We start from the raw sequence: 27,415 nt of genomic DNA, 5'->3' as shown, positions 1-27,415 counted from the left end.
GGTTCAATTCCATGCCTCGGCGGGTCTTGGGCTCAAAAATTCCACGGACCTGATAATTCTCACCTCGGTGCCTTCCAATCATGGAGTCCCACTCTGCAACTCTGGGCAATAGCTTGCTTAATCTCCACAATGGCCCCTCGCAGCGGGATGCCTGTCTTTCACCTTGGGGGTCCCCAGGAGTGGACGCCTCACAGGGAAAGCCAGGAGGGGCTCCACAGCGGTATTGGTACAAGCGCCTTGAGACCCTTGCGGGTGAGTAGTGCGCTATACAAATATCAAATTACATTTACATGAGAAAACCTCTGCAGCGGACTCCACTGATGCTCCTGATGCACCCCAGTTTGACACCAACCCCACCACCGCGAGAGCAGGCGGGACTGCCCAACATTGTACGGGTGGACATCAACCAAATCAACATGCTGTTGACTCAATCCACACCTGTATTCGTGCCCGAATCATCTGGTTAAATGATGGATGCGGGCAGTGATGTCCGGGTGCTACCAGCTGCCCCCTGCCCACGTGCCTTAGAGACTGAGAGACTCAGCGGTGTCTAGTTTGTTTTATTTATTCCGACAGGTTGGACTGACAGTCTTTTCATTTGGTTTTTTGGAGGGATGGTGTGTGCTGCCGGACACTATCTATACCCATCTGGTCTCACACGCACCCCACGCACCCCACACTGGCGTCACAGTGGCGTGGCATCTGATAGTAAAAGGGACCGGGCGCACGTGCCCTGGGCCAGTTGTAGAACCCTTATACTAGCATTCATGCCAATAGACCCGATTCAGGCGGGAGACTACCGATTTTTGAAGCCAAAAATGGCTTTATTTTAGCTGTCTTCAGTCTGAAATTGCATTTTCTACAACAGAAGTCAATGGGGAATTTGAATTCTCTCGACTTTTTATTTTAAATCTCCCACGTCCCTGTCCTCAGATGTTGGCATGTATGTACTAGTGTCCGTGCCGTTCTGTATTTAGCATGTGGGCCTAGGGGCATCACAACAGACAGCCTCCTCTATTGTATGTGCCTTTACCCCCAGCCTTACTGTAACCCCGACCTGAATTTGGTATAAAATTCTGTACAACAGCAGGCACTGGACGCGCATGAGACGGTGGCCGGCAGATGACACACCGATATCTGCATTGTATTTACCTGCTTCCCGGGCTGTTTTACTGGGATTGGAACATAAATCTAGCAGGCTAACAGTTCCCGGAAGAAGTAGCATTCCTGTCTTGAACCGGCAGAGGGCGCTCTTCGGCATAGAATGGAAGGCGCCTGTTAAGTGATCTGAAGGCAGGGGGAGGGGGGATGGGAGGCGCGGGCACGATGCCGAGCCGCAGTGAGACGTGGACGAGCTCAGCATCCTGCAGCATCAGCACCAGCCTCAGCCATGTGAGTGAGGGGGTGCTGCAATGCGAGGGTTGGGGGGGGGGGGGGGGGGGGGGGAATGGTGCACTGTGGGGGAGGGATGCAGGGGTGCAGCAAAGAGGGACGGGGAGGGCTGCAATGCATCAAGGGGGGAGAGGGGTGCGGGGAGGGGAGGGGAGCCGCCAGGGAGAAGGGCCGCAGCAAAAGAGGGTGGTGCAGCAAGGGGGGAGGGGGGGGGGCAGCGGGTAGGTAACGCCAGAATGGTGCAGTGCAGCAACGGAGAGGGTGCAGTGCAGCTGGAGGGACACTACTGAGCTGCAAGGAAAGGGGGGCGCAGCCAGGCGGCGCTGTGCTGCTGGGGAAGGGGGTGGTGCGGTTCTACACGCAGAGGGGGTGAGGTGCGGTATTGCGGGTGGGGTGGACGGTGAGGAGTGCAGTGCAGCGTGCAGGCGGAGGGAGGGTCGGTCTCGAGGCCTAGAGAAAAGAGAGAAGGCAGTGCCGCGTGCAGTGAGCATCAGTGCAGCAAGGACGTTCCGTAGCGCAACGAGACGGGACGCCCTGCGACGAGGCGCTGCAGGTGCTTAGAAAGGGGGCCGTGGGAGCTACGGTGGAACAAGCAGAGTATGGGGCGAAGAAGGGTTAGATGGTGCGACAGTGGAAAGCAGCGCACACTGCACCAAGAGATGCAGTGTGGGCAAGGGTAGGAGCGAGGGCGCCAGGAGGCAGTAGGAACGGCAGGAGCAGAGCAGTGTGGGAAAGGGGAGAGGTTCTGATGCACAAGAGGATGTGGCAGCATCTTAGTAAGGGGGCTGCAGTGTTTGCAGATGTGAGGGGCAGCTGCTTCTTTCGGTGGTTGCAGTGCTACACAGGGGTGCAGTGGAGCCAGCTGGTGGCCCCAAGGGCCATTCGATGCAGTAAGGGTGTATCTGCGGTACACACCGGCGCACAGTGGGGCAGTACAGTGAAGCAGAAGGGTCGAGTGCAGTGCAGCATGGGGGAGGTTGTGCAGTGCGTCGCAGCAGCACGAGCTGCACTGCAGCAGTGGAGTGGGGGTGCTTTACAGCAAGGGTGAGGGTTGCGGACGGGTCAGTGCAACAAAGGGAAATTGCAATCGATTGGGGTGCAGAGGAAGCGGGCTGGGTGCAGTGCATAAGAGGTCACTGCTGCATTGCAGTAAACAGCATAATGCAGTATTATAAAGACAGCAGTGCAGAGGCGAATGTGTAGGAGGCAGCATGGGAGGGGGTGTAGTGCTGCATGGGAGAGGCCTGCACGGCATGAAATGGAGAGTGTGCAGTGCATTGACGGCATGCAGTGTTGCAATGGGGGCGTGCAGATCAACGAAAGGAGCACTGCAATGTGGGAGTGCAGTGCACAGAGGGAAACAGGGTGCAGTGAGTGGCAGCTGTGTATAGGGTAGTTCGGGCGAAGGGTGGCGTTCATCAAAGGTGGTGGTGGTATATGATGCAGAAGGAAGTCCTCACTGGAGCAGTGCAGAAAGATGGGGCGATGCAGCGGGGCCTGGGGCAGCTGGAGCCCGCCAGGGGGTCGGTGGGCAATATACGGATGGGTGCAGTGTCGTCAGCAGGGGGCTGCTGAGCAGATGCCCCACTGGAAACACCGCTGCAACGAAGGAGAGTGCAGTAATACAGTGCTGCAAGAGGGTGCAGACAGGCAAAGGGAAGAGGGGGTACGGTGCAGAGAAGAGGGTGGGGTGCAGTCCAGTGGGGTGCTCTGGGGCAGGCTGTCATCACAGCACAATGCAGAGCCAGAATGGGACCAGTACATCTGTTCTGGCTTCATTGGTTACAAAGGTTGCATTTGAAAATATCTCATGTGGTTAATGCACCTGTGCAGAGAGCGTTGTCTGCCCAATAAATCTCAGGGAATAATAATAATGGTAAGATAGCTCAGGCGGTTAAAGCACTTGCTGGGGAGATCTGTGTTTTGTCTAGTCCCAGTTTTGGCTCATAAAGTAGAATAGAGGGATACATGGGTCTCCTTCGAAGCTCATTCTGTGACATGCACCTTATGGGATGTAGGTGGGTGGGTGGGTGACTGTTTTCGAAACAGAGACCCTTTTGTTACTTGCGGTTCATGAACTGCAGTCCTTCTAATGTAGCACAGTGAGCTATGAACAGGCATCAAGGGCCTGCAGGCAAACTGCAAGACATGGGTTAAACACCTTATTGATTTTTCTCAAACTGTTATTATAAGGCTGCAAAAAGGGTGTCTTTGGGTAGTAATAAAGGACAGCACCGAGCACGGCGCTACATCTTTGTGTTTCTCCCGGACGTACAAACTGGGCATATAATGCCTAAAGTAAAGGTGATGTGTGACTCCTACGACGTGAACCCTGCCCTGTCTGATGTAACATCCTGTACGTTGACTTACTCTACACAGAAACATCCTTTACAACAAAACTTTTTCCACGCAGTACCTTTACAACGCAGGATTTACAACGCAAGTCGTTACAACGAGTAGGAGTACGCAAGCTGATCGTGGAGGGTGGGGATAATGCGATCATTTCTGGGGTCCTTTCCTGCAGCTTGTAATCCACACTAAATCACTAAAAAAAGGGATTTATAAAAGAGCAGCCGCATCAAACAAAAACAGAATCGACCAAAAACACTACTCTCCATAATTGAGTGGTGAGGGCCCCAGTGCATGTCTACCTGATGCACTACTGATGGCTGTAGCCCTGAGATTGTATCCTCTTTCACTCCTCCCATGTCTGACCATCACTTCAATCGCAAAACAAGCTCTGTCCCTATCTTAAAAAATAGGCGCTCCCGCAAGTTGGCTCCCTTTTTGTAGCAAGGGTGCCATCTGCCATAAGGCAATAAGGAAAATGAGCTCCCATGCCCACTTTTTAAAGTAAGATATTCATAATTGTGATGCAGTGGGCCCTTCATGCTCCTTGGCACCAGTGCCACGGCGGCTGCTTCATCAATGCCAGCTACTGCCGGGCGAAGCAGGCTGCCTCCTCTGCCCTTTGTTAACAACACGGGCTTCCATCTCACACCATCGCTCTCCCTCCCGTCCCTCGTCATCCCACCCGCTGCCAGCTCTCTGATGCCAAATCAAGGTGTCTCCTTTGCTTTGTTTTTGTCCTCCCTTCCGCCATTGCCCCAAAGCCCAAGGCTACCCTGGCACAGAGGCCCCAGGCCTCTGATGCAAGCAAAGGAGAAGAATAGGACAGGTATAGTTCTGCAGCCGCAGCACGAATGATACATTCAGATCTGTAAAGCATTTATAAAAAGACAAGGCTCTGTTCCTCACTGCACCAATCATGATTTCATTCGGTGACTCACTGGTCACGGACAGACATCTGCAGAGTTCCAATTTGCCCACGGAGGATTCATAACGTAACATTTGATTAGTTTAACTTGCATTTATTTTCCATTTCAGGTGTGTGCGTGTTATTTTGTATTTAGTTATCTGACAGTGAAAAAACACAACACAAGTAAATATTTTCGTCTTTTTCGCAATCTTTCACCACATCTTCAAAGATGGCCGCCCATGGCGCTCAGCAGTACAATTTGCGTACTCTTATATGCGTTTTAACTGCTGCATGTAAATGGAGGCAGCGTGGAAACGCGTCCGTCCTGCTTCCAGGCCATCTTCATTTACAAGTAATTGCCGACTGATTTGCGCCCCCCTGAGAGCACATCCACGGACCCCCATGGGGAGCACCCCACAATTGGAAGACCTCTGGTGTACGCAAACAGCCGCCCCCTCAGTCAGGGTCGGACTGGCCTATAGGGCAACCAGGCAGATGGACTGGCCCGACAGGTCAGATTGGGGGCCTCTTTTTGGCGGTTAATGGGCTGGTTTTTACTGTTGGTTTCCCTGATATTAAAACAAACATTGCCTGCAGCAAGCACAAATCCATGCAGATCCCTTACCTTGTAAAGTACTTGTACAGCTTCTTTTACTTTACAAGTTCAAAAATGCCCTAATTTGCAAACATGGGCCGTGTTTTTAGCTACTTAATTCCCTAATGGGTGCCACTTTCATTTTGGTGCCCGCGCCTTTCTCGCTTCCCAGAGTGTCCCTGCCCTCAATGAGGCAAGGCATCATTTCTGTAATGGTTAGGTTGGCAAATGAAGGCTGTTGGGTGAGACTGAGTGACCAGCGCGGTTAAAGGGCGGAAAAAGCCACAGCATCCAGAGGAGTTAAGGCTATTTGAAAATAGGCAATGGTGCCGGAGGTGCATCTAATAACATCACATGTATTTGTAGCGCACGTATTAAGCAAGGTCTCAAGGCGCTGAATTAAAATGTATATTGTTACCCAACTCAATGGTACTCATTTTATCGACCTAAGATGGATGAAAGGCTGAGTGGACCCGCCAGAATTAGAACCTGTGACCATGAGGTCAAGCACAGGCCTCTACAGTGGATGCATTAATCCACTGCACCACCAGACCAGTGCAGCAGGTGCAGTGGTGCGAGAGGCCCAATGCCTTCTTCATTGCTATGGTTTTTTCCATGCAACAAGGGGCCTGGGGATAAGGACTCTCTTTGCTTGCATGACAGCACTCTTTCTAGGGCACTGGAAAGGGTAGTTAGAGGAAATGCCTCACTGCAGAGCAAGGGTTGACAAGGCAGAGGGCTTCAAACTTTTTTATGCTCTTCAAACTTTTTAATGCTGTGCTCTGCATTGCCCTGTGTTAAAAAAAAATCGTTGGTGCTCCTCAGAATGACAAACATAATTGTTCACAATTGTGCAATCAAATACATTATTGTAAACATGCTATTGGGCAGCCTGATTCCCTAGAGTGTAAAAGTATCAACAGTGTGATCTTTATCAGAAATGGGGGAGAGAGGGTGGGGGAGGGGAGTGTCTTTTTGGGTTGTTTAGAGGTGCTTTGACATCTAGTCCTAGCCAGGAAATGAATGACAAAAGATGTTACTAATGGCCATTGCCACTCTGTTTTTTTTCGGTAAAACATAGTTGTTTTCAGCCAGATGACCCTATTGGTCAGGGCTTGCCTCTCACGTCCCCTCAGAGCCCACCCCTCAGTTTGAAGAGCTCTGCTTTAAGGCATTCAGGGTCTTAGGGACAGCCAGGTGTAGCAGCTACCAACCCCTCTATTGCCCAGGGAACAGGATGCAGAGGAGACTCTAGGTGCTCTTTCCTTCCTGTATTTTCCAATCTTTGCCCTCCCCAACCCCCTCAGCACCAAAATGGGGCTGATAGAGATCTTAGGAAGAGACAGCAGGTCAATTCTGTGACGCCATCAAAGGTCAAAGGGCGCTTGATGTCACTTCGGAATCCACTGCCAGGAGATAAAGCGAATTCCATGGAATTCTGTTCAAATATATCAAAAGTGTTCAGGGTACAAGTGAAAATCACAGCCAGGCTGAAAAGTTTCTGTTAAGAAACACCTCGTCATTTGCATTAAACAACAGCGGTGCCTTGCAACACCCCTTTGCTGCTCCCATTCCGTGCTATCTAAAGCCGCTTCATGTTTGCCTTTCAAGGAAAACATGTGTAAAGTTATAACCGCATATGTAAACCCAAAATACTGTAGCAGTGGTTTGTTAAATGTGTCTAAAGTGTTATGAGGCCATTAGCAATGCACCATGCAAAGCAGAAATACTATTTCACTCTCACATAGGGTAAAAAATGAAATACTCTACTGTTCCGTCTATTTAATACATGAAATACAACTTTATTCAAGTATGTGCCAACACTTGGCCCTCTGTACACATTTTCGTTCAGCAGGCTCTGTTTTTGGTTCCCTGCAGGGTATTTTTACAATTCATCATTCTGAGATTAACATAATAGATACCACTGAGTTAATACTATTTTCCATATAAGGAATTGTTAAACTGCAAATTGAGCTGTGGCAAGTGCTCTGCAGAATGTTTAAATATATTTGTTAACTGAATAAACAAAGGTACAGACAAAGGTCAAGGTTGAAAAGAGTATAGAAAGCAACACCAACTGAAGATCTGAAAAGTACAAAAGCACACCATTTAAGGTCATTTTATTACACAAAAAATCATAGCACTCTGACTCTTCCTAAATTATGCATGGTTGCACCATGTGCTGTGGAGTACTACAGGTGCTCAGTGAGAATGAAAGGTTTGGGTATTTATATGATTTGATTTATTAACAAAAACCTTAGCTGATGTATTTTAATACTTTGCGAAATATTTTCTAGTGTTATAGTCTGCACCCAATGAGCTCTTGCTTCTGTTCTATTGTGGGCCGCGCATCTGCGCCTATGGCATTTGCTTCTCACCACTGGCAAAGCCAACTACTTCTACCTTCCACATGCCTACTAAGGATCCAGGACAATGGCCCACTAAACTGCATGTATGAACTTTTGTGGATTACTGGCCTGATTTCTGGTTATTTGTTTCCAGTATAAATATCAAATGAGAGAGAGAGGACTAGGTATCTGTGGGGGCTAGTTCACTTCCCCTGATCAGTACAAAAAGTATTAAGAAGAACTAGCTCACACACAGGAAGCTAAATGTTTATGTTTGGAAAAAAACATTTGTTTTTTGTGAAAACCCTCACCCACCTACCTAGTTGGTGGCATGCTTCATCATCGGGTCAAACTCAAGGTGCCGAGTGCACATCGAGTGTGCAACGATGCCTGATCTAGAGCAGAGCTGGTTTTAATAGTGGTGAATGTGCAGTGAAGCTACTAAAGTGAGTTCACCCCTCCCATGCTTATGACGAGCTCAGCTCGTCATGAGCCACGGTGGCTGTGTGCTCATGAGGAGCTCAGCTTGTCATAATGGCTCCAACGCTCGCACGCTGGGCTAATTCCCCCGCTGTGCTGAGCGTTCCATAAAAACAAGTGTGGCTGTGACGAGCTCAGCTGGTCATGAGCACACGGCCACCGTGGCTCATGGCGAGCTGAGCTCGTCACGAGCACCGGAGCGCTGTGCGTGCCCCCCCCCCCCCCCGCCCCCAGCACAGCGGGGGAATTACCCCCGCGGCCAAGGGGTTAAAAACTGTCCACAGGGTCCCTTTGAAAAAAGGTCAGTGTTTAATGCTAGGCCCTTTGACAGTACATAAAAGAGGAGTGTATATGTGTAGAAGTTAAGTAATGTCTCTAATATCCAGTAGTATGAGGTCAGGTCTACATGTTTCAACCAGACTGCAACGTTTACTGGCTTTCGTCAGGACCTATGCGTTGGTATATAAGTGATGGACGTGCTGGTCAGATGTGGTTGTGGTGACCATAAGTGATGTCGCACTCACTAAGGCGCGAAAAAAGAAGGAGATTTCCTCCCGTCGTTGCTTAAAATGATGAGATTTCTATCAAGAGCAACTTGAATCCCGCAAGGGGGCAGGACCTATAGTCACACTTGCGTCAAAGTTGTCTGCTCACTTCCCGTACCTACTGCGGCCTGCTGCTCAGGATTTCCAGTGTCAGACACCGTTTGGGAGGCTACATGACACACGGGATCAGGTTTTTCAGTGCTTAATTTGTAAAACAATAAGTGTTAGGGAACTTGTCCAGAGGCTGCTGCAGCTTGCACCACCTTTTGCCCCTGCCATGGCTGCCAGTCACAGAACCAATACAACGACTTACCGTCACACGCCTACCAGTGTAGCAATTCAGACTATTCCAGCCGCCCAAAGCTATAAGAATGGTATGAGCCGCTGATCATCTCTAAATCAAACAAACAGCGCCCCCATTTGGCAGACTGTCATTAGTGCTGGTGTCAACAGTTACATGTCGGTGCCTAGCACGGGAAACCACCCGCTCAAATTAAGCACTGCTTCTAGTGCAGATTACATTCACCACAGGTTTAAATAAGCAATCTGTTTGCTTTGTTCTTACCCCGTTTATACTTACAGGTAGGAAGAGTCTCAAGTTCTTGCTCTCTCATCAGCACGTTGGAGCTCCTCTGTCCGGATCGCAGGTGGGGGCACCCGGACATGCATGTTGCTCCTGTAGATGTTGAAAGGGAGGTCAGTCACAGCCCACTTCTTCAGCGCGTGCAGCTTTCCTAGAACAGAAGATTGCAACCAGATGGGGCAATCGTTTTCGCAGCAATCTGGCTACTTCAACAGTCACAGCCCCCTTCTTGGCTGGTGCAGTCTGCTCCGATGACAAGGCAGTTATGAGCTACCTACAGGCCGGTGTAGTCGGATCCCATGGCAAGGTAGTTACAGTCCACCTCTGGACCGGCGTAGACGGATCCCAGAGGCAGGGCAATTGCAGTCCATCTCCTGGGCAGGGCAGATGGGCCCCACGGCATGGTAGTTGCAACCCATCTCCAGGACAGGTGAGACGGATGTGTGTTCCTGGCAGTTGCAGCCTTCCTGGGCCTATCAGCTGTCTGTTAGCAGAACTGTGTCTTCTTATGCTATGGGCGTTGGTACCAAAAATGATGACCCACAGCAGTGGTCAGTGGAGCATATGGGACGCGAAAACCTCAGTAGTCTTTTTTGTGCAGTTCTCAACAGGAACCACAGAGACAGACCAGGACACCGCTTGCAGCAAGGGTCGCTCATGGCTCTGCTCTCTCAGGCAGTCCACTTTCTCTAGGTATTCCTTAGACCAAGAACATGCTGGGCTTCTTCTCCTGAACAGTCTGGTTTCCTGCAGGGCCTGTGATACTCCTTCCCTGTCTCTGGAGGCAGGCAGGCTTCTAGGCACTAGGCGGACTCCCAACACCTCCAGCAGAAAGAGCAGCCTGCAGGTAATTCACCCTCACCGCTAATAGACTGTTAGGCACAAACCATCCTTAGTCACACAGCAGCGGGGCCGGACTGGCCGCAGCGGGCACCCAGTGTTTCCCCGGTGGGACGCTAGGGTGGGGGCCGGTTTTGGGCCCCTGGGGGTCAGTTTTTGTTACCAGGGGTCGGCAATATCAGCCCACTGTAACAAAATCGGCCGAAACAGGCCCTCGCAAACTACTCAACTGCACCCCCCTCACCCCAGGGGGGCCCGACCGAGCAGTTTGCCAGGGCCGGTTTTGGTTCCCAGTCGGGCCCTGCACGGCGGTCCTTCAAGTACTCTGTGGTGCTTTCCCTTCCTTCATCATAAAGAACTGGAACAAGGTGAAGCAGTTTTTTTTATTTTTATTTTTTGATTTTTTTCAAATGATTTTATTAGGATTTTTTTTTCTCATATATACAGTACATTACAGGCACAGAGAAGGCAATACTGGTGAGACCGTGCGCCAGTGGGGTTACATTCGGCGTGTCATTGTCAACGTCTTGGCGCGTACATGAATTGTTAGGTGATCACGATCTTGGCGCTTTCACACTTTTATGCACATCTTCCAGACAGAGGATGTGGATCCCTGACTCAACCTTTGGAACAGGTATGGGTTGCTTCTTTACCAAGGGATCATTCTTTTGCTGCTCTGTAGACACCATATTTGTGTAAAGTGATGCTTCTCACAGCAGGTGGCAATTGAACTGTCTCCAAGAAGAAGCACCTACAACATGAACACAGTGATGTGTGCGATTTCTATATTTGCCTATTTCCAGCCTTTCTGAGCACTAGTCAGGGGTAGACAAAAAGGCAGGCCTGGCCCTAATAGCTTCTCCATCTTGCACAACTGAAACAGCAGTACCGCCCCTCAATTCCACCATTAACTAAACAGCAGTGCTCAAGAAGAACTAATCCGCACCCATGTGCTTACAAAGTCTGCACTGAATTCCTATAGGGAGCCCTCTCTCCACTCTTTTCACTTAGGTGTCTGGATGTCCATCCTACAGCTATAAGAATGTCAACTTCCACTGTTTGGGAAGCTGTCCTCATCTTCCATCCTGTGCCATGTCAAACCAAGGGCATTCAAAATGGATCCCACTGGCTTCAGTATGTACACACACATACCACACACCCCTGCTACCATGTATGCACCTTATGTTGACTGTACACACAGATTTGACATGCATACTGGATATCAGCACAAGTTTCTGAATCTCACATACAAGTGGAGCTTTATATTAGAGGGAAAAGTAGTGCATGGCCCCCCCCGCATATATACAAATGTTGTTTATTCACAGTATCAATTAAAAAACACAGTATATTGCCACCTCTACCATAGGCTCTAAACATATTAGTCCACTCTCTGTGAGGACGTGCTTGGTGCATCCTTCCCATGTCACAGGACAGGTCCTGGGTCACTCATTGTCTGGGGCAGACCCAGGTGTTCGCACATATGATAGATTAGCATGACACTGGGGCCAAAATAAAATACCATCTGATTCACGAGCTATCAGGGCAGGGGAATACTCCTAAATGTCCTGCAGAGGATATTTCTGTTCCAAAAACCCATCATCTCCATTTCCACTGTCTTCCTCCTGGCATCCATGCACAGTAATTCTGGACTTGTGCCTGAGAGACTGCTGAATCTTTTTCTGGAGTTTGTCAAGCTGCAGAGGACCTGTGTGGCTGCATGGTATTTTTTCTATGGATCTGATTTCCAGGTAGTGTTGTTTCTACTGCAGTTTTTTGATGACTCTGAACCTTTCTGTCGTTGAGCCTTATCTGCCTTTTCCACTTTGAATGTGTACCTTGTAACCTGCTGATATTCCTCCTATGTTTCCAGCGTTCAGGATGTGAGCCTTCACCCCACCTTTCATTTGGTGAAAGGGGATAGTGGCCTACCCCCTTGTAAACTCAGTATATGAAAGGGATTACTTCCTATTGATATTCTATTGCCTCATTTTGTGATTCTCTGTGTATCATTTCACTGGTCTTTGCTTTTTCCTATTGATTATGACATTTTATCTATCAATTCTGCACCAATTGCTGATGTACTTCCTTCTTATAGTCTTGTAAAGTGTGGTGGATAAAAGTGCTTTAGCAAGTACACTAACATGATAAATAAATATGTGCATGTGCAGTTTGCATATATTTTTTCGAAAACATTTTTGGACAATTTGTGCTGTTATGAGATCTGCAAGGAAATCCATGTTAAAAAAATGAATGAAAATGAATATAATTTTTAAATTATGAAATCCTTTATCAATGTTCATTAAATTTCACATCTGTATGTAAGGATTTTTTTTCATCTTTCAAATAATATGCCAGTATAATATTTATATGCCCGTCTACCTGTGTCTTACTGTCCTCGAATGCCAGCAGTGGTTCTACTGGCCTGGTCATCAACTAGCAGTTTTAGGATGCTACCAGAGCACAAGAGAGAAAGGCAGAACAGAGAGTCCGATGGCAGCAGGGAACTGCACAGCAGCTCAGGAGCCTTCTGCTAGTAGTTACATGTAGCTGTTTGCCCACTGCTGAATAGAGAGCTGAGAAATGGCAGGAAAGAGGCCATAGCAGCTGGAGATGTTAGGACTTTAAAATGATTTAAGGCGATGGGAAGGAAAGGGCCACGCTAGCAGCACTGATACTTTCAGTCTCAGAGTAACAGATTCTTGCTCAGAAGAGACAGTGTTCTACCTTTGAAAACCAAACATCAGTGTTAGGTTTGCAACACCTATCTATCAAACTTGAGATCAAGCCAGTTGCAGCACAGAAGACAACAGTATGAGACAACTCAGTCCTTTTATCATACTACCTCTACTCTTCTTTATAAAATACCTTTTTCAAGTTTTCTGATTTAGATCATCATTCCTGTTGGAAACCGTTCAGGTTTTACGAACTTACCACTCTTCGTGGAAGGTCTTTGTTATAGTAATACCGAGAATACCCCTAAGAAACCTTATTACATCATCCCTTTTTCCGCAAACAAGAATTCCACTGAAATATACTCACGATACCTCCAATTAAAAAATACATGCACATTTCAGAGATAAGTTGTAGCAGTGATTCTCCATGCACAATTGCAAAATATTTTCAGGAAGGCTATTCATTCAGAAAATTCTTCTACTGCCAGTATTCAATGGTGTGGTTCACGTTTGAGTATCAGTTCTGACATGTCATGGATGTCAATCCCCTAAAATAACATCACACACACACACTGACTTCCAATGGTTTCATATGGTTGAGCCCTTGATTCACCCCTAGCTTCTAAACTCCTTCCCCCTTACTGCTCAGTATATAGCTAGAGGTCAATGATGCTTAAGGCTACATATCTTTTCTTTTCATGCTACTGCCTTCTGGGCTCCAAGGCAGTGGCATGGATCCCAGCTGTTGAGCCTGGTCTCCCAGCTGCTAACACTGGCTACCCCTATTTGCAGTCTCGCTGTACTGTGGGAACGCCATGGGTAATCACTCTCTGTGCCCAATGTCTGTGCTTCATGTGTTACTAGTGCTACTGTCTTTTTAAACTTGGTTGGAACTTCAGGCTGTGGGAGTTCCCAAACATATTACAATTATGGATATATATTGGAAGCAGAGGCTGCAGGTCACCATGTAATGCCATGGATGGAAGCTTCAACATTCCATGTGCTATACAGCCTGGACATGGGACATCCTTCTCACATACAGGACGAGTTGTCCTGTTCTGCCAGTAATGTGACGGTATTGTGTACTTGGAAATGCAGTAGCAACGGAATAATGAGATAAGAAATTACCTGACCTGCACCATTTTCTATCAATATTCCTAAACATCCTTTGGGAGAAGACTGCCCAGATCTACTAGAAATGTTTTTAAAGGTGAAATAGATTCACTTGAGACCAATGCAATTTGCCCATTTAAATGCACGCTCAGACCTAACTTATTGGCCCAATGTGCCTAAAAATGTAGTACCGGTCATTTTCCAAAAAAGTCTGCTCATAGTATGCAGTTTACAACAAAAAATAAACTCCCCTTACCAACTAATTTTCCCTAGGGTGTTTTGAAGATGCCCCTGCCACCAGCAGAATGGGTCTCCCTGCACCTGGAACCAAAGCAGGTGCCCCTCCCCCAGGCTTTGCCTTCCAACACCATAGCAGAGAACCCCTGGGGAGGGGGCCACCCCTCCCATGTGCACAACTGCAATGAGACACCTTGCTTTCAATTATATGCGCAGTGGGCATAGGAGGACCGGTGTGTGCTGGCCTGGCTGTGTTGTAGGGTCTCATGTTGGTGGGCTAAGGGTGGGGGTCCTAGGCAGCTGCCCACACTGCCCATGCCTGGCGCCGACCCTCGCAGACCATTAAGGGGATGCTCCAGTATAAACCGTTCTAATGAGGTCCCCAACCCCACACAGGAAGTGCAATCCTGAAGAGATCTAGGCGGAGAAGCCTCTCGATGATTGCACGTGGTACACTACTTATAGATGGCCGATAGTAGCCCTTTTTGGCTAAAATGAGTGACAGTGGTTCCGCGTGGAGGATCGAGAAGGTACTGGCTGGGTTTAAGGAGGAGTGTGACAAATCAGGGTTGCTTTCATGCAGGAGGCAAATCCAGCATGGTAGATAAATACTCCTGAACAGGATCCAGCCAGTGTACACATACATGTCAACATACCAGTGGTGGCTCCTCCACTAAGGTGGAGGAGCGTCGCCCTACTGCTTTTCAGCAGTGCAAAAAAGAAAAAAGTAAATGATAGCACAATGTTATTATCATTTTATTTTTCCCTGCTGAGGCAGTTTTGCGGGGCGGGTGGGGCTGGGCTGCTTACTGGGCAGGAGAAGGAATGGTTGGGGCACTTTCAAAGTGCACTTGACGGTTTGTATTATAGTTTGGATGAAGGACATGCACAGGCTCATAGTCCGCGTCTGAGCTCTGGACCACAGAGCTCAGACCAATCACAATGCTGCTGTCATGGTAGAATCAACCGCAATGGATCGCACACCGCTAGCCCCTCCTCCGGATCGCCCCTAAGGATTCTGGTACATATAGTTCGTAAGTGGTTCACCTAAGTAGGTGCAAGTGAGTACTTGTTGTTCTGAAGATCTCTAGACCCGGGACATGGCCCGGGTTTCGGGATATCTTCCCTCATCAGTAGAGAATGTAGTTGGGGTGGAAGAGAAGGCCGCCAAGTAACCGTCACAGGCCTCGATGCCTAACCGGCACGCAGGTGCGTCATCCAGAAGCTCGTCATGGTGACAGCAGCGTCGCGATTAGGGGAGTCTGTGTGCTTCCTGCTTCCGTTCCAGCACTTGTCTGGAAGAGAAGCAGAGGCGAGACATGGTCGTGAAGAGATCTGGTCCTCACTCATGGGGACCAGGACTCATCTATCAGCATTAGACTTTGACCCAGAGCAAAGTAGATGGAGTGACAATGGGGTGAATGAAGGAGGAAGTGAGAGTAAAACAGTGACAAAGGGACAAAGCAGGGGTGAAAAAGAACATACACAAATGAGATACAGGAACGTGAAGGGTAGGGTAGGGTAGGGCAGGGTGGCAGAAGAAAGAGGTATGAGGTTGAATAAAGACTAGGCTGTCTTGATATTCGGCAACTGATCATTGGGCAGCACCAGTCGCAGGACGGGGTGCTCTTGCACTTATGTTTTTATACATTTAAGGACTGTCCCTATTCCCTTGATAAGTGAACAAGAGTGCGGATGGAGACGGACCATGGGAAGGCAGGTGGGCAGTTATATCTGGAAAAGATTTTTGAAACATTTCCATGACTTAAAGGCTGTGACACAACTATCCCAGACCACTAGAGTTGTGGCTGTGAAAGTTGGTGCATTGTTTAATCTTAAACGAGGCAAATAACAGAGTGATAGTTCTGTTTTCGGAGCACATCCCTTAAAACAAGCACTGGCAAAGCCAATAGATCTAGCTTTTACAAGAGCTATTAGCTTTGCCAATGTGCTTTAGCCATGTTGTACACCAGCGTAGCTGCTGTTCAGGATCAGCATGGCTGAGAGTTAGTGGTGTAGAGGAGAGCAGAGTGTCATAGAGTGGCGTGTTGTAGAGTCGAGGGGAGTGTCGTGGAGTGAAGTGTTGTGGAATAGAGTGGAGTAAACTGTTGTGGCGTGGGGTGGGTTGGAGTATTGTGGTGTAGGGCAGAGTAGAGTAAAGTGCTGTAGAGTGGAGAAAATTGACATAGAGTGTCGTAGATTGGTGTGTTGTGGCGAATAGGGAAATAAAGTATTATACAGTGGAGTGGCATAAAGTGTCGTAGAGTGGAGTGGCTTGGAGTGTTGTACAGTAGCGTAGAGTGAAGTATGCATGGTGTGGTTCTGCACATTCTATTACAGACAACATATATTCAATTGAAATGACCTTTATATTTGCACATACATAAAGTTTTACTGATGAAACTATACACTGCACAAATGATACTATGTGGAAATGGTATCACCTACTGTATTGGTTTGTTGTTATTGTTTTAAAATCTTTGTTTCCAGCACACTTCAGAACTACAAAAAAGGCTTAATTTGTGCTTTCCTAATTTTGATATATTCTGAAATATTTGCACAGTTCATTTGCAGACATTTAATGTTGTTGTACACCAGGGTAGCTGCTGTTTAGCATCAGCAAGGCTGAAAGTTAGTGGTGTAGAAGAGAGTGGAGTGTCGCGGAGTAGAGTAGAATGGAGTGGAGTAGTGTTGTTACATAGAATAGAGTAAACTGTTGTGGCGTGGAGTGGCTAGTTGTGGCGTAACACAAAGTGGAGTAAAGTGTTGTAGAGAGGAGTGGCGTATAGTGGAGAAAAGTGATGTAGTGTAGAGTGGCGTGGAGTGTCAGAGTGGAGTGCCGTTGTATATTGGAAAGTAAAGTGTCGTAGAGTGGAGTGACATAGAGTGGAGTAAAGTGCTGTAGATTGGAGTGGTATTGAGTTTGGTAGAGTGTTGTACAGTGGCGTAGAGTAGGAATAGTGTGGTAGTGCATGTATTATTACAGACAACACATATTTAATTGAAATGACCTTTACATTTGCACTGACATGTTATGTTATGTTATTATGAGCTTGTAAAGCGTGTTATCACCCAGGGGTATCTAAGCGCTATCAGCGGACACACAACACCAGCGAGAACACAAAGCCACCCGATCAAAGAGGCCTCCATGCCTCCAGGAAAAGCACAGTTTTCAGATTCTTCCTAAAAGGAAGAAGATTGGTTTCTTTCCGGAGTCTAGCTGGAAGGCGGTTCCACGCCAGGGGGACAGTACTGGAGAAAGCTCTGCCACCCTTAGACGCGAGGTTATACCGGGGGCATACCAGGTTACATGCCTCAATGGACCGCAAGGCCCTACTTGGCATGTAGTTAATAAGTCGGTCCTTAATAAAGCTGGGGGCCGAGCCATGAATGGCCTTATGTGCAATGCACAGGCTCTTATATTTCACTCTCTGGGCAATTGGCAACCAATGTAGATCCTGTAATAGGGGCGTGGCCCGAGTTCGCCTAGGTTTGTTGAAAATATGTCTGGCGGCGTCGTTCATTTCAACCTGTAGCCTAGCCAAGAGGTTTTTAGGTAGGCCATAATATAAAGAATTCCCGTAGTCCAGACATATAGTTTTACTGATGAAACTATACAGCGCACAAACACATATTGTGTGAAAATTGCATCACCTACTGTATTGGTTTGTTGTGATCGTAATTAATATATTTGTTTCCTGCACACTTCAGAGATGCAAAAAAGTGCTTCATTTATGCTTTCCTAATTATTATATATTCTGAAATATTTTTGCACAGTTCATTTACACACAATTCATTTTGTTGTGTGCTAGAGACAAACATTTCCTTTCACACAGACATATTGTCAGATAAATCCTCTCACTTTGAAGTCAGAGAAAGAAAAGTAAGCACCAAGCACCCTCGGAAGACAGAGAGTGACATTTGACCTGTATCTTTGAATGCACAGCAAATGTGAATAGATAACAACAAAAAGTAATCGGGCAGCTGAGTATTCTAGTAGGCTTCAACCTAAATAGTCCAGAGGCAAAATTCTTCGTCTTCTAGGTTCTTGGGATGGATGCCCAATCTCCCTGGCTACTTGAGTTGAATGCAGCACAGAGTTATCTCTGGTTTGTGCAGGTGTGTGTGCTGACTGTCAGCACCAGCTGCACATCAATACAAAGTGCCCAATTAATAATGAAAATGCTCAGTCTACTGAGCAGATGCATAAAACTATGTGCCTATAGAGTATGCATGGAATCTTCACAACACCAAATAGGGTCCATGAAGGGCCCCTGCCACTATACTCATTGTGACCCCAAGAGCTGCCGTCAAGGATGTGCTGCCGTAGATAGTGCTTTCCTATTTATGTTGTTGCTTCCGGGTAGGAACCAGCCCTGGGTTTTGGTTGGCACGTCTGGTTGTCTCAGTTCCGCCCATTGCTGTGCTTCCAGCAGGCTGCGATGGGTCCTGATGCTGCTCCAGTGTCCTGGCAGGTGGAGGATTGGGTGACGGTGTTGCAGTCTGCTCTTCATAAAACAGTCTAACCATCCTCTCCTAAGCCCTATTTAGGTGCTCTTGGGCGTGAGCAGCAGTCAGTTTTTGGTAAGCTCTAATATAAGGTGTTGGGCCGACTGCTAAGGTCCAGTGAAGGAGCCCTGATTTATTGTCCCACAGACAGATGATGGTTTTGGCGTACCGCCTTAGTATCTGAGGGTCTTATCTTCCTGTGATGTGAACTAGAATCCATTTTTGGTGCCTCCTGAGGAGCTGTCCGTGCTCTCCATGAAGGTGTAAGGCATTCTGATGAAGTCTAGGTTGTAAAGTCTGATTTGCCGCACAGAGGTGATGTTTTAACTGTACCACCTTTGCACCTGAGGGTCTTATCTATCTGAGATGTGAGCCAGAATCAGTTTTTGGTGCCTGTTGAGGAGCTGTCCATGCTCCGCGGGAAGGTGTAAGGCATGCTGCTAAAGTTTAGGCCGCGAAGTCTTAAATGCTGCGCAGAGTGGTGATGGTTTTGGTGTACCACCTTCGCATCTGAGGGTCTTATCTTCCTGTGATGTGAACTAGAATCCGCTCATGATGCCTCTTGATGAGCTGTCCATGCTCCGCGTGAAGGTGTAAGGCATGCTGCTAAAGTTTAGGCCGTGAAGTCTTAAATGCTGCGCAGAGTGGTGATGGTTTTGGTGTACCACCTTCGCGTCTGAGGGTCTTATCTTCCTGTGATGTGAACTAGAATCCGCTCATGATGCCTCTTGATGAGCTGTCCATGCTCCGCGTGAAGGTGTAAGGCATGCTGCTAAAGTTTAGGCCGTGAAGTCTTAAATGCTGCGCAGAGTGGTGATGGTTTTGGTGTACCACCTTCGCGTCTGAGGGTCTTATCTTCCTGTGATGTGAACTAGAATCAGTTTTTAGCGCCTCTTGAGAAGCTGTCCATGCTCAGCGGGAAGGTTCAAGGCATGCTGATGAAGTCTAGGTCGCCAAGTCTTGCCATGTTCTGTACAGAGGTGATGGTTTCGTTTACCACCTCGGCACCTGAGGGTCTTCGGCTGCCATATCTTGGTACCTGCCGGCGATAATGTAGGGCTCAGCGGTTAATCGTTCTCTTATTGTGTTTATTCCTCTTTGTCCCAAACTTCAAACCAGGACCATGGCTGGTGCAATTACCTTTGATAATTTAGACAAAGAGGAATTTGGACGCAGTTCACGTGTGCCAGGGGTGCCAGGACCCTTGCACCCCTCACCCATGCTGCCGCTCACCAGACACAAACCACCAGCAGCCAAGCCCCACCCTCTGAACAGACAGACCCACGTACCCAGGAGATACCCACCCATCCAGAAGAGACAGACACACACCAGTCAAACACCCACCCAGGAAACACACTGCTCCTACTTAGCCACAACATTCAGCAGACACACACACACTCTGCACACATATCATCTCCTTTACACAAGGACTGACCCATTTTTGAAGAAATACACACACCACTCCGTCCACACAGCCCACTGGCAGGTAAAGCGCTACCCCCTCCTGCAGGCTGGCAGACACACTTCACATTCACGGGCTGCAAATACAACACACACACATGAATGCAGACACAGGCACGCGCGCGCTCATGCACGTGTGCCGCACACCAGTAACAGCGGAACGCGTCATCCGTGTCCAGGCTGTTTGATGTCTGATAATTGCATCTGCCTGTCGTGCGAGGAGCAGCCGCGCCAGGGCCGCTCTCAGCCTCCTCTTGTCGCTAGCTCGACGGAGCCGGCGCAGGGAATGGAAGTGGCTCTTTCATCCGGCAGCCGGCACCAAGTCCCTTCCCCCACCCGCCTCTGAGGCGAGCGGTGCTCAGCCAGACAGAGAGCCGAGTAGTGCAGGACATCTGGAACGCCAAGGTGCATTATGTCACGGCAGGAAAACCAAGGGGCCAAAGACGAAAAGTGGCCTCGATCTACCAGAGGGTCACCGAAGGAGAAATGCACATTTGTAATGTAAAAACGTTTGTCCAGTCGGGCCAGCTCTGGGTTCCCTGGCAAAGCAGTCACACAGGATGTTTAGAGCTCACTGTCTTTTGCTTAGCATTTGCTGGCTTCATTGTCACTCTAATTTCCATGCTTTTCTTTGGTCAGTGCATTCCTGCTTCAGTTCCACTTCTTGTGATTGTCGCTTCCCTGGAGCACGGCCCAAGTACTGCTTCCTTGCCCGGTGAAATTGCAATGTTTGCACTTTTTTTTGTTTAGTTGCACTGCTCTGTGATGAGTTGAGAGAGGTAACCCTTTCTCGTTGACAGAAAAAACTCATGAAGCACAGGGCTGAAGCATAAAGGGCCCGGCTGTGTAAAATTAGTGAGGATGATTTACGTCACATGGAGGGATTTCCCTGTAGCTTTCGCAGTCCACAGAGGGCCATGGCTGAAACCAGCAAAGCCCTGCAAAATCTTTGCCCTATGGCACAGGTTCACTGGTGCCTGGGAAATGTTCCAAACACTCCCTCTGAGAGTGAACATGAGCTACAGTACTGGGATTTTTTAATGAAAAAAGAAGTCTTTGGAAATAGGAAGGGGCAGAGCCCCAACGTAACAAGCCACTAGTGTTCTCTTGGCTACTGGTGGGCTGTTGGTAAACTTTAGCTTGGTTAAGGCGGGCATAGGTGCCTCACAAAATTGATGTTTAGCATCTGTAGGATATACAAAATCCTGTGCACACGTTGCAGTGTAATGGGTTCTGATTTCAGAACTCAACAATTATGATAATGTCCACACAAATAAATTAGGTTCAAAATCCATTTTTTTGTTGAAGGTGAGATTTATATAACTACTTTGATCAGTACAAATGATATGAACCAGCCGACACGTGTTTCGTCACACCGTGTGTACGACGTGACTCTTCAGGGCTGTGGTGTTCTCGTAAGGGGCGGTGGATCGCAGTACCGGTGTTAATATCAACCCGGCTGCGATGGGTAAATGTTGAGGCGGGTGAAGGTGCTTTAACCAGCTCCCTGCTGGACGAGACACGGTGATTAGGGGTACTAAGGATGGGTATGTCCTTAGTAGAGGTTGCAATCGTAAGATCAGGATAACGCACGGATAAGTGCGACAAACAGATCTCGAGGCTCCACTACCTAAATCAGAACCCATTACACTGCAACGTGTGCACAGGATTTTGTATATATTTGTTCAGTGTAGGCTTGTCCCACACTTTGGCAGGGGTTGTATTACTGCCTGGGTTTGTTGCCCCTGACCTGTTTGCACCGTGTAACCTCAAACCAAACACCTACTTAGAACCGTACACGCAAGAGCGCCAATTATTCCTGTCCACTAACTCAAACCCATCCTCTTTACGTACATAATAGCATCTGTAGGGTGTTCCACCCATTAAGAGTAACTTCAACCTTTGTCGTCTTTTCTGGCTGTCAAGCAGTGGTGTGTTTGGACACCATGGCTTGAGCCTCATCGCCTCATATTCTCACTGGGGTTTTTTTAGCTTGACTTCTGAGTTGGTTCACATGGTCAGCACTATGGTCTCAAGCAACAGTCAGAAGGCTTGTGATAATGTTGGCAAATTTCCTGAGCTGTGGTGTTTTTGGGATCAAGTCCTTTCCAGAATTTTTTTTGGAGCTACAATAGGTGTTTCTGCAGAGGTTCCTGGTAGCCTCTACACACTGGGGAAGCATATGACACTGCAGGTCACATACCAGGACTGTGCTTTCCATAGACATCTAGAAATGTACTTCATCGCAAGAGTGGGAACAATGCTACCAGTTTATAGGTGCCTTCTGTAGGAAGGTACATCCTGACTATGGTTGCCCCCAACTTTTTGCCCTGTGTTTTAGCTGGTTTTGGACATAGTCGACCTGGGACCCTGCCAATCAGGACCCCAGGCCTACTGCTCTCTCTTTAAAATGGATTCCATGTACCCTAGGTGCATTTCCAATTGGTACTGGGCCACCTTATCAGACCCTATAACTCAGGGCGTAGGTGTACCCAGGGCCGTCAGGGGCTGCAGCATGTATTATGCCACCCCTGGCTGGCCTCCTAAATTTGACACAACTGGCTGCATGACAGCTGGGGCGAAGTCGTGTAATCACACTTTGCTTTAGATATAGTAGCTCTATATCTAACCATACAATGGACACCCGAGTTCCTATCAGTCACTCCTATGGCAGGCCTTGACAATCCTGAAGGCAGAGTGCATGGGCTCGTGTGAACTAGGTTCTGGCCCGAGCCGAGCCCGGTTGCAGCTTGCGGAATCAAGACCCAATGGCTGTTCCATGATAACGCGTACCACATCGGTAACTTCGGTGTCGCGTTATCAAGACATGTCGAGTAAGGTGTCATACGAATCGGGATGCTGCCCTCTCACCAACTCTGGCGATGAGGTTAGCATTCCGCCCTTCTAGAGGGACACGACATGTACGTAACTGTGAACCCCGGTTAAAGTTAACTAAAGCCTCAGCTCCACAAAATGGATGCTGCCACCACAGACACGAGTCTGACCTCCTGCTGCTGGGAGTCCTTCCAGCGAGGAGCACTTGGACAAAGGGTTTCCTGTCAAGGGCGGTGTTCGCACCGTCCCAGACAGGGTTTGTGTATTCTGGGTAGGTAGGGCTTTTGCGAGAAGGTGACTGCGGAGTGGCACCCCGGTGCTCACTACGCATCTGCCGGTTAGAACCAGTTCCAGGGGCGACAGCCCTGGCCTGGGGAAAGTCCGGCAGGGGAGAGGGGTGTAACTACCCCCCTTCCTGGTCCCACCCTTAGGGCAGGACCTAGTCATGTACCCACCCCTTTCTTTAGGATAAAGGCCGGAGCGGGGACCCTTCCAAATTAGATCATCTTTGAATCAAGAATACTTTCTACGAAAGGACTTCAAGACTCTTCTCAAGATTTCTCCCTTGTGGCTAAGGAGTAGTCACCCTGCATCAGCGGGCACCATCTAAGAACTCTGCGGTTTGCTGTAAGTCCTTCCTCAAGGAATCCGACGGCCCAGCTCGACGAGAACCGGCTTCCCTGGCACCTCTGACCTCTACCCACGTCATCAGCTCAGCTGTGATCTGTGGGTGCGACGAGACCTCGAGGGACCGGCCATCATCAGAACCTGCACGCTCTTAAAAACCAGCACGACCATCGAGGTAACTCTCTGGTGAGTGCTCTGGGGTCCGAGAAGCCCCGACCCTGAGCCGCTCCAGCACCGAAGTGCAGTCTCCCAGCATCTCCACGATCTGCGTGGGGCCCTTCTGCTCGCTGCTCAGCACGTTGTTTGGTCACTAGCCGCTGGCTTGTGTCCTTCTGTGACGACATCCGAAAATCAACACTGCCGGTCTGGTTGCTCCAGACTGGCCCTTGCTTCCATCTTTTCGAGAAGCACCCCGGACCCTCCTGGTCCACTCAAGACGCCGACAGCGACATCCGTCGTGGGACAGCTCGCACCTCCACCGTGGTCGCCGACAACGCCTCCTGGTCCGTGAGACTGCAGAGCCTAGCGTCGCCCACTCACCTGGTCGAGGTGACGGCCAACCGGTGCCTTCCTGGTACCCTCTGACTACTGGCTAGTAGTACGAACTTGGTCCCCTCTGCTTTCAGGTTTCATCAATCTCCGATCCAGGCTTGGATCTCTACGAACTATTCATCACTGGTCGCCGGCCAGCAACTCCTTTCCTTCCGGCTCCTGGCTCGTCAGCGAAGACCCCGACGCCTGTAAAGACTTGCAGCCGCAGCCCTCGTGGCTAGGTAACTCAGCATTTCGGTGCCTGCATAGCCTCCTTACTCTAGGGTCCCGAGTCCCTCGCTTCCGACTTGCCTTAACCTTTCCGTGTACCCGGACACTTGTTTTAAACTGTGCACTTGAAGTATTTGCTAAAGAGATTTGGTTTGTGCTTAGTACCCTGTCCTTATAAAGAGTACAGGGCTGTTGTGATTCTTAATAAATATACTGTTTATTTTCATAACACTTGTGTGGTGTCCTTTCACTGGGTGTTCAAGGGGTACATGTGTGGTAAACAGCTGGCTTAACGTGCCCTCTCGAGTCTTTAGCCTTAGACTGCTCGTATCCACGCTACTAGGATAGCTGGTCTATAGGTTGACTTACAACCAAACACCATAAGGGTCGTTGGAACGATACATAGCGGTCGCTAGAATAGCGAACGTTGCATATCGGGCCAACTTCTCACATTGGTGAGCAGCGGTTGGGATTTGAGCTTGCTGTTGTTTTACCACACGTATCCTAAGAATATCTTGTTGAAAGATCACACAAGTACTGTTAGTACATATAACTAAAGCTTAGAATACTCTGAGTTCTACTGAACCAGCTGTTGTAGCTCCTCAAGGCTTAGCACACCTTGGCTACAGCTCTTAGCAAGGGAAAAGTAGGTAAACACATAGTGTAGGTAGGTGCATCACTTACACCACACTAGAAACAGTATGTCGGACAAAGGAGGAAACTCTGAGTCTCCCCTTGTGTCAGTTGACCCTCCACAGGTCATCCCGTCAAGATATACTGCGCTTAACTTCCATGAGTTACGACAAGTATGTACCTCTAGAAAGATTAAGCAAGGGGCTAACCCCACCACCTCCTTTCTGATTGGTCTCCTAGAGACTTATGATGCCAGAAAGGCTGAGAAGCTTCTTAGCCCTTCTAATCCAGAAGGAGGCATGCCTCCCCTCGAGGGAACCCGGGACGATCCTGACCTCATTCACCTCGCAACTGAGAACGAAGATGGCGAGGAGGATGAGGATGAGGATCTCTCTGGGGATGAGGCAGATAAGGGACAGGTAGAAGTCGTCAGACTAAGCAGGTCCAACTTAAGCAAACATGATAGCGGTACTGGGGGACCCCTGGGGCCACTATCAGGTCAGCTTAACATTGGGAATGGACGAGCCCGATCTCTGTCAAGAGACTCTGGCGGATCCCTTCGAACCAATGGCTCTCACAACTCTTCTCAGAGAGGGATGACGTCCCCTCAGAGGAGAGTGTACGAAGCTAAGGAAAGGGCAGCTAATCTGAGGATCGAAAGGGAAGAACTTGCCCTGGCCAAAGAAAGGCTTGCCTTTGCTAGAGAGCAACAGTTAAGTGGGGCAGTCCCCACTGGTGGCAGCAATGTACCTAGTAATAGGGAAAAGAGTTTCGATACGAAACACCTTGGTAAGATAGTGCCCCCCTTTAAACAAGGGGACGACATCCACAAATGGATTACTGCTTTGGAGAGGGCCTGCACTGTGCAGGGTGTTCCCCAGAGTCAGTGGGCAGCTATCTTGTGGCTCTCCTTTGAAGGAAAAGGAAGAGACAAGCTCCTCACCACAAGGGTGGAGGATGCTAACGATTACCAAATCTTGAAAAATACACTTGTTGAAGGGTTCGGCCTAACCACTGAGCAGTACAGGGTGCTGTTCAGGGATACCCAGAAAACGCAGGCTCAAGATTGGTCTGACTTTGTTGATTGTGCCACTAAGGCTTTTGAAGGCTGGCTACTGGGTAGTAAGGTTACTGATTTTAAAGGATTGTATAATCTAATTATAAGGGAGCAAATCTTAAATAATTGTCAGAACCAGTTATTACACCAGCACCTGGTAGACTCTGATCTGACCTCTCCACAGGAATTGGGTAAGAGGGCAGACAAATGGGTCAGAACCAGGGTTAGGCCTAAAAACCAGGGTGGTGACCAGAAAAAGGAATCGACCAAGCCTCAAGAGAAGGGTGGGGATAAATCCACAGAGAAGACTTCCCAAGGGCCCCAAAACTCCAACAAGGGTGGTGGGTCCCAGAACACTCCTTCAGAACAGAAGAAACCCTATTGCCATACCTGTAAACAGGTGGGTCATTACAAAAGTGATGCCAGTTGCCCTAAAAATGGTAATAAGGGAAATATAACCCCAGGTAATACTCCTAAACCTCCTGTTACCACTAGTGGTAATCCCCCAGGTGGTGGGAGTGCCCCCAAGAATGTGGTGGGCATTACTTTGGGCAATCAGGAGGACTATGGCCTAGCCAGGTTCCCTGACCACACTCTTGTCTGTGAGACTGGCATGGGGTTTGCCAACTTCACTACTGGACCCCACATTTTGGGAAAGTATAGACAAGAAGTTTTAGTGAATGGTCAGAAAGTTGAGGCATTCAGAGACACAGGGGCCAGCCTCACCATGGTGAGTGACCATCTGGTCCCCTCTGCTCAACTGACCCCTGATTTTACTTATCAGGTGACAGACATTCATGGAGTGAAGAGAAGGCATCCCATGGCAGTAGTCAAGCTCAGCTGGGGTAATGTCACAGGGCCCATGAGAGTGGCAGTGACAGATAACCTACCTGTAGATTGCTTACTGGGGAATGACCTGGAACTCTCAGCATGGGCTGAGGTGGAGCAAGAAACTCACTCCAGAATGATAGGCCTATCCAGACAGGGTAGTGGGGCAGTAATAGCTACAGCCCCAGTCCAAGCACCATTCCTCCCTGAAAAGGTTGGAAGGGCAGTGGTAGCCACTGCCCAGGCTCAGACAGACTTTCCAGAACAGGATAGGAGGGCTGTGACAGTCACAGCCCAAACACAGACTGAGTGCCCTCCTGAAAAGGTTGGCAAGGTTGAAATGGTCTCAGCCTCTACTCAGACAGATAGTGAGGTTGTGAAGCCTGAAACAATGGATCACTCCACTCAAACAGAGAGCACTGAGGAGGAAGAAGAGTCTTCCCCCTCCCAGACACTAGGTGAGAGCCAGCCTCCTCAGGGAACTGACTCTACCCCTGTTGAAGGAACTGCCCCAGAGGTAGTCAGGCCTAGCCTGGCAGAGCCCCTGATGGCAGTGGACCCTTCCCAGGTGGGACCCAGTCTGGAGCAGGTAACCTGCACCTCTCTACCCTGCCTCAGTCAGCCCAGGGCTGAAGAGAT

At 48.7% G+C, this 27,415-nt stretch overlaps 1 protein-coding gene across 1 annotated transcript in view; it reads left to right on the top strand.

The window, feature by feature from the left end:
- Positions 1 to 1,321: 1,321 nt before the first annotated feature.
- Positions 1,322 to 27,415, top strand: part of VAMP1 (vesicle associated membrane protein 1) — an 85,070-nt gene continuing 58,976 nt past the window's right edge. Inside the window, exon 1 of the mRNA XM_086932885.1 lies at positions 1,322 to 1,392. Coding sequence (XP_086789011.1) covers positions 1,391 to 1,392 — 2 coding nt within the window. The 5' untranslated portion in view covers positions 1,322 to 1,390. The remainder of the gene's footprint in view (positions 1,393 to 27,415) is intronic.

This window comes from Lissotriton vulgaris, chromosome 7 (assembly GCF_964263255.1).
Source record: "Lissotriton vulgaris chromosome 7, aLisVul1.2, whole genome shotgun sequence".
NCBI classification, from domain to species: Eukaryota; Metazoa; Chordata; class Amphibia; order Caudata; family Salamandridae; genus Lissotriton; species Lissotriton vulgaris.
The sequence above is the reverse complement of the archived record's forward strand: the minus strand, read 5'-3'. Positions and strand labels throughout refer to the sequence as shown.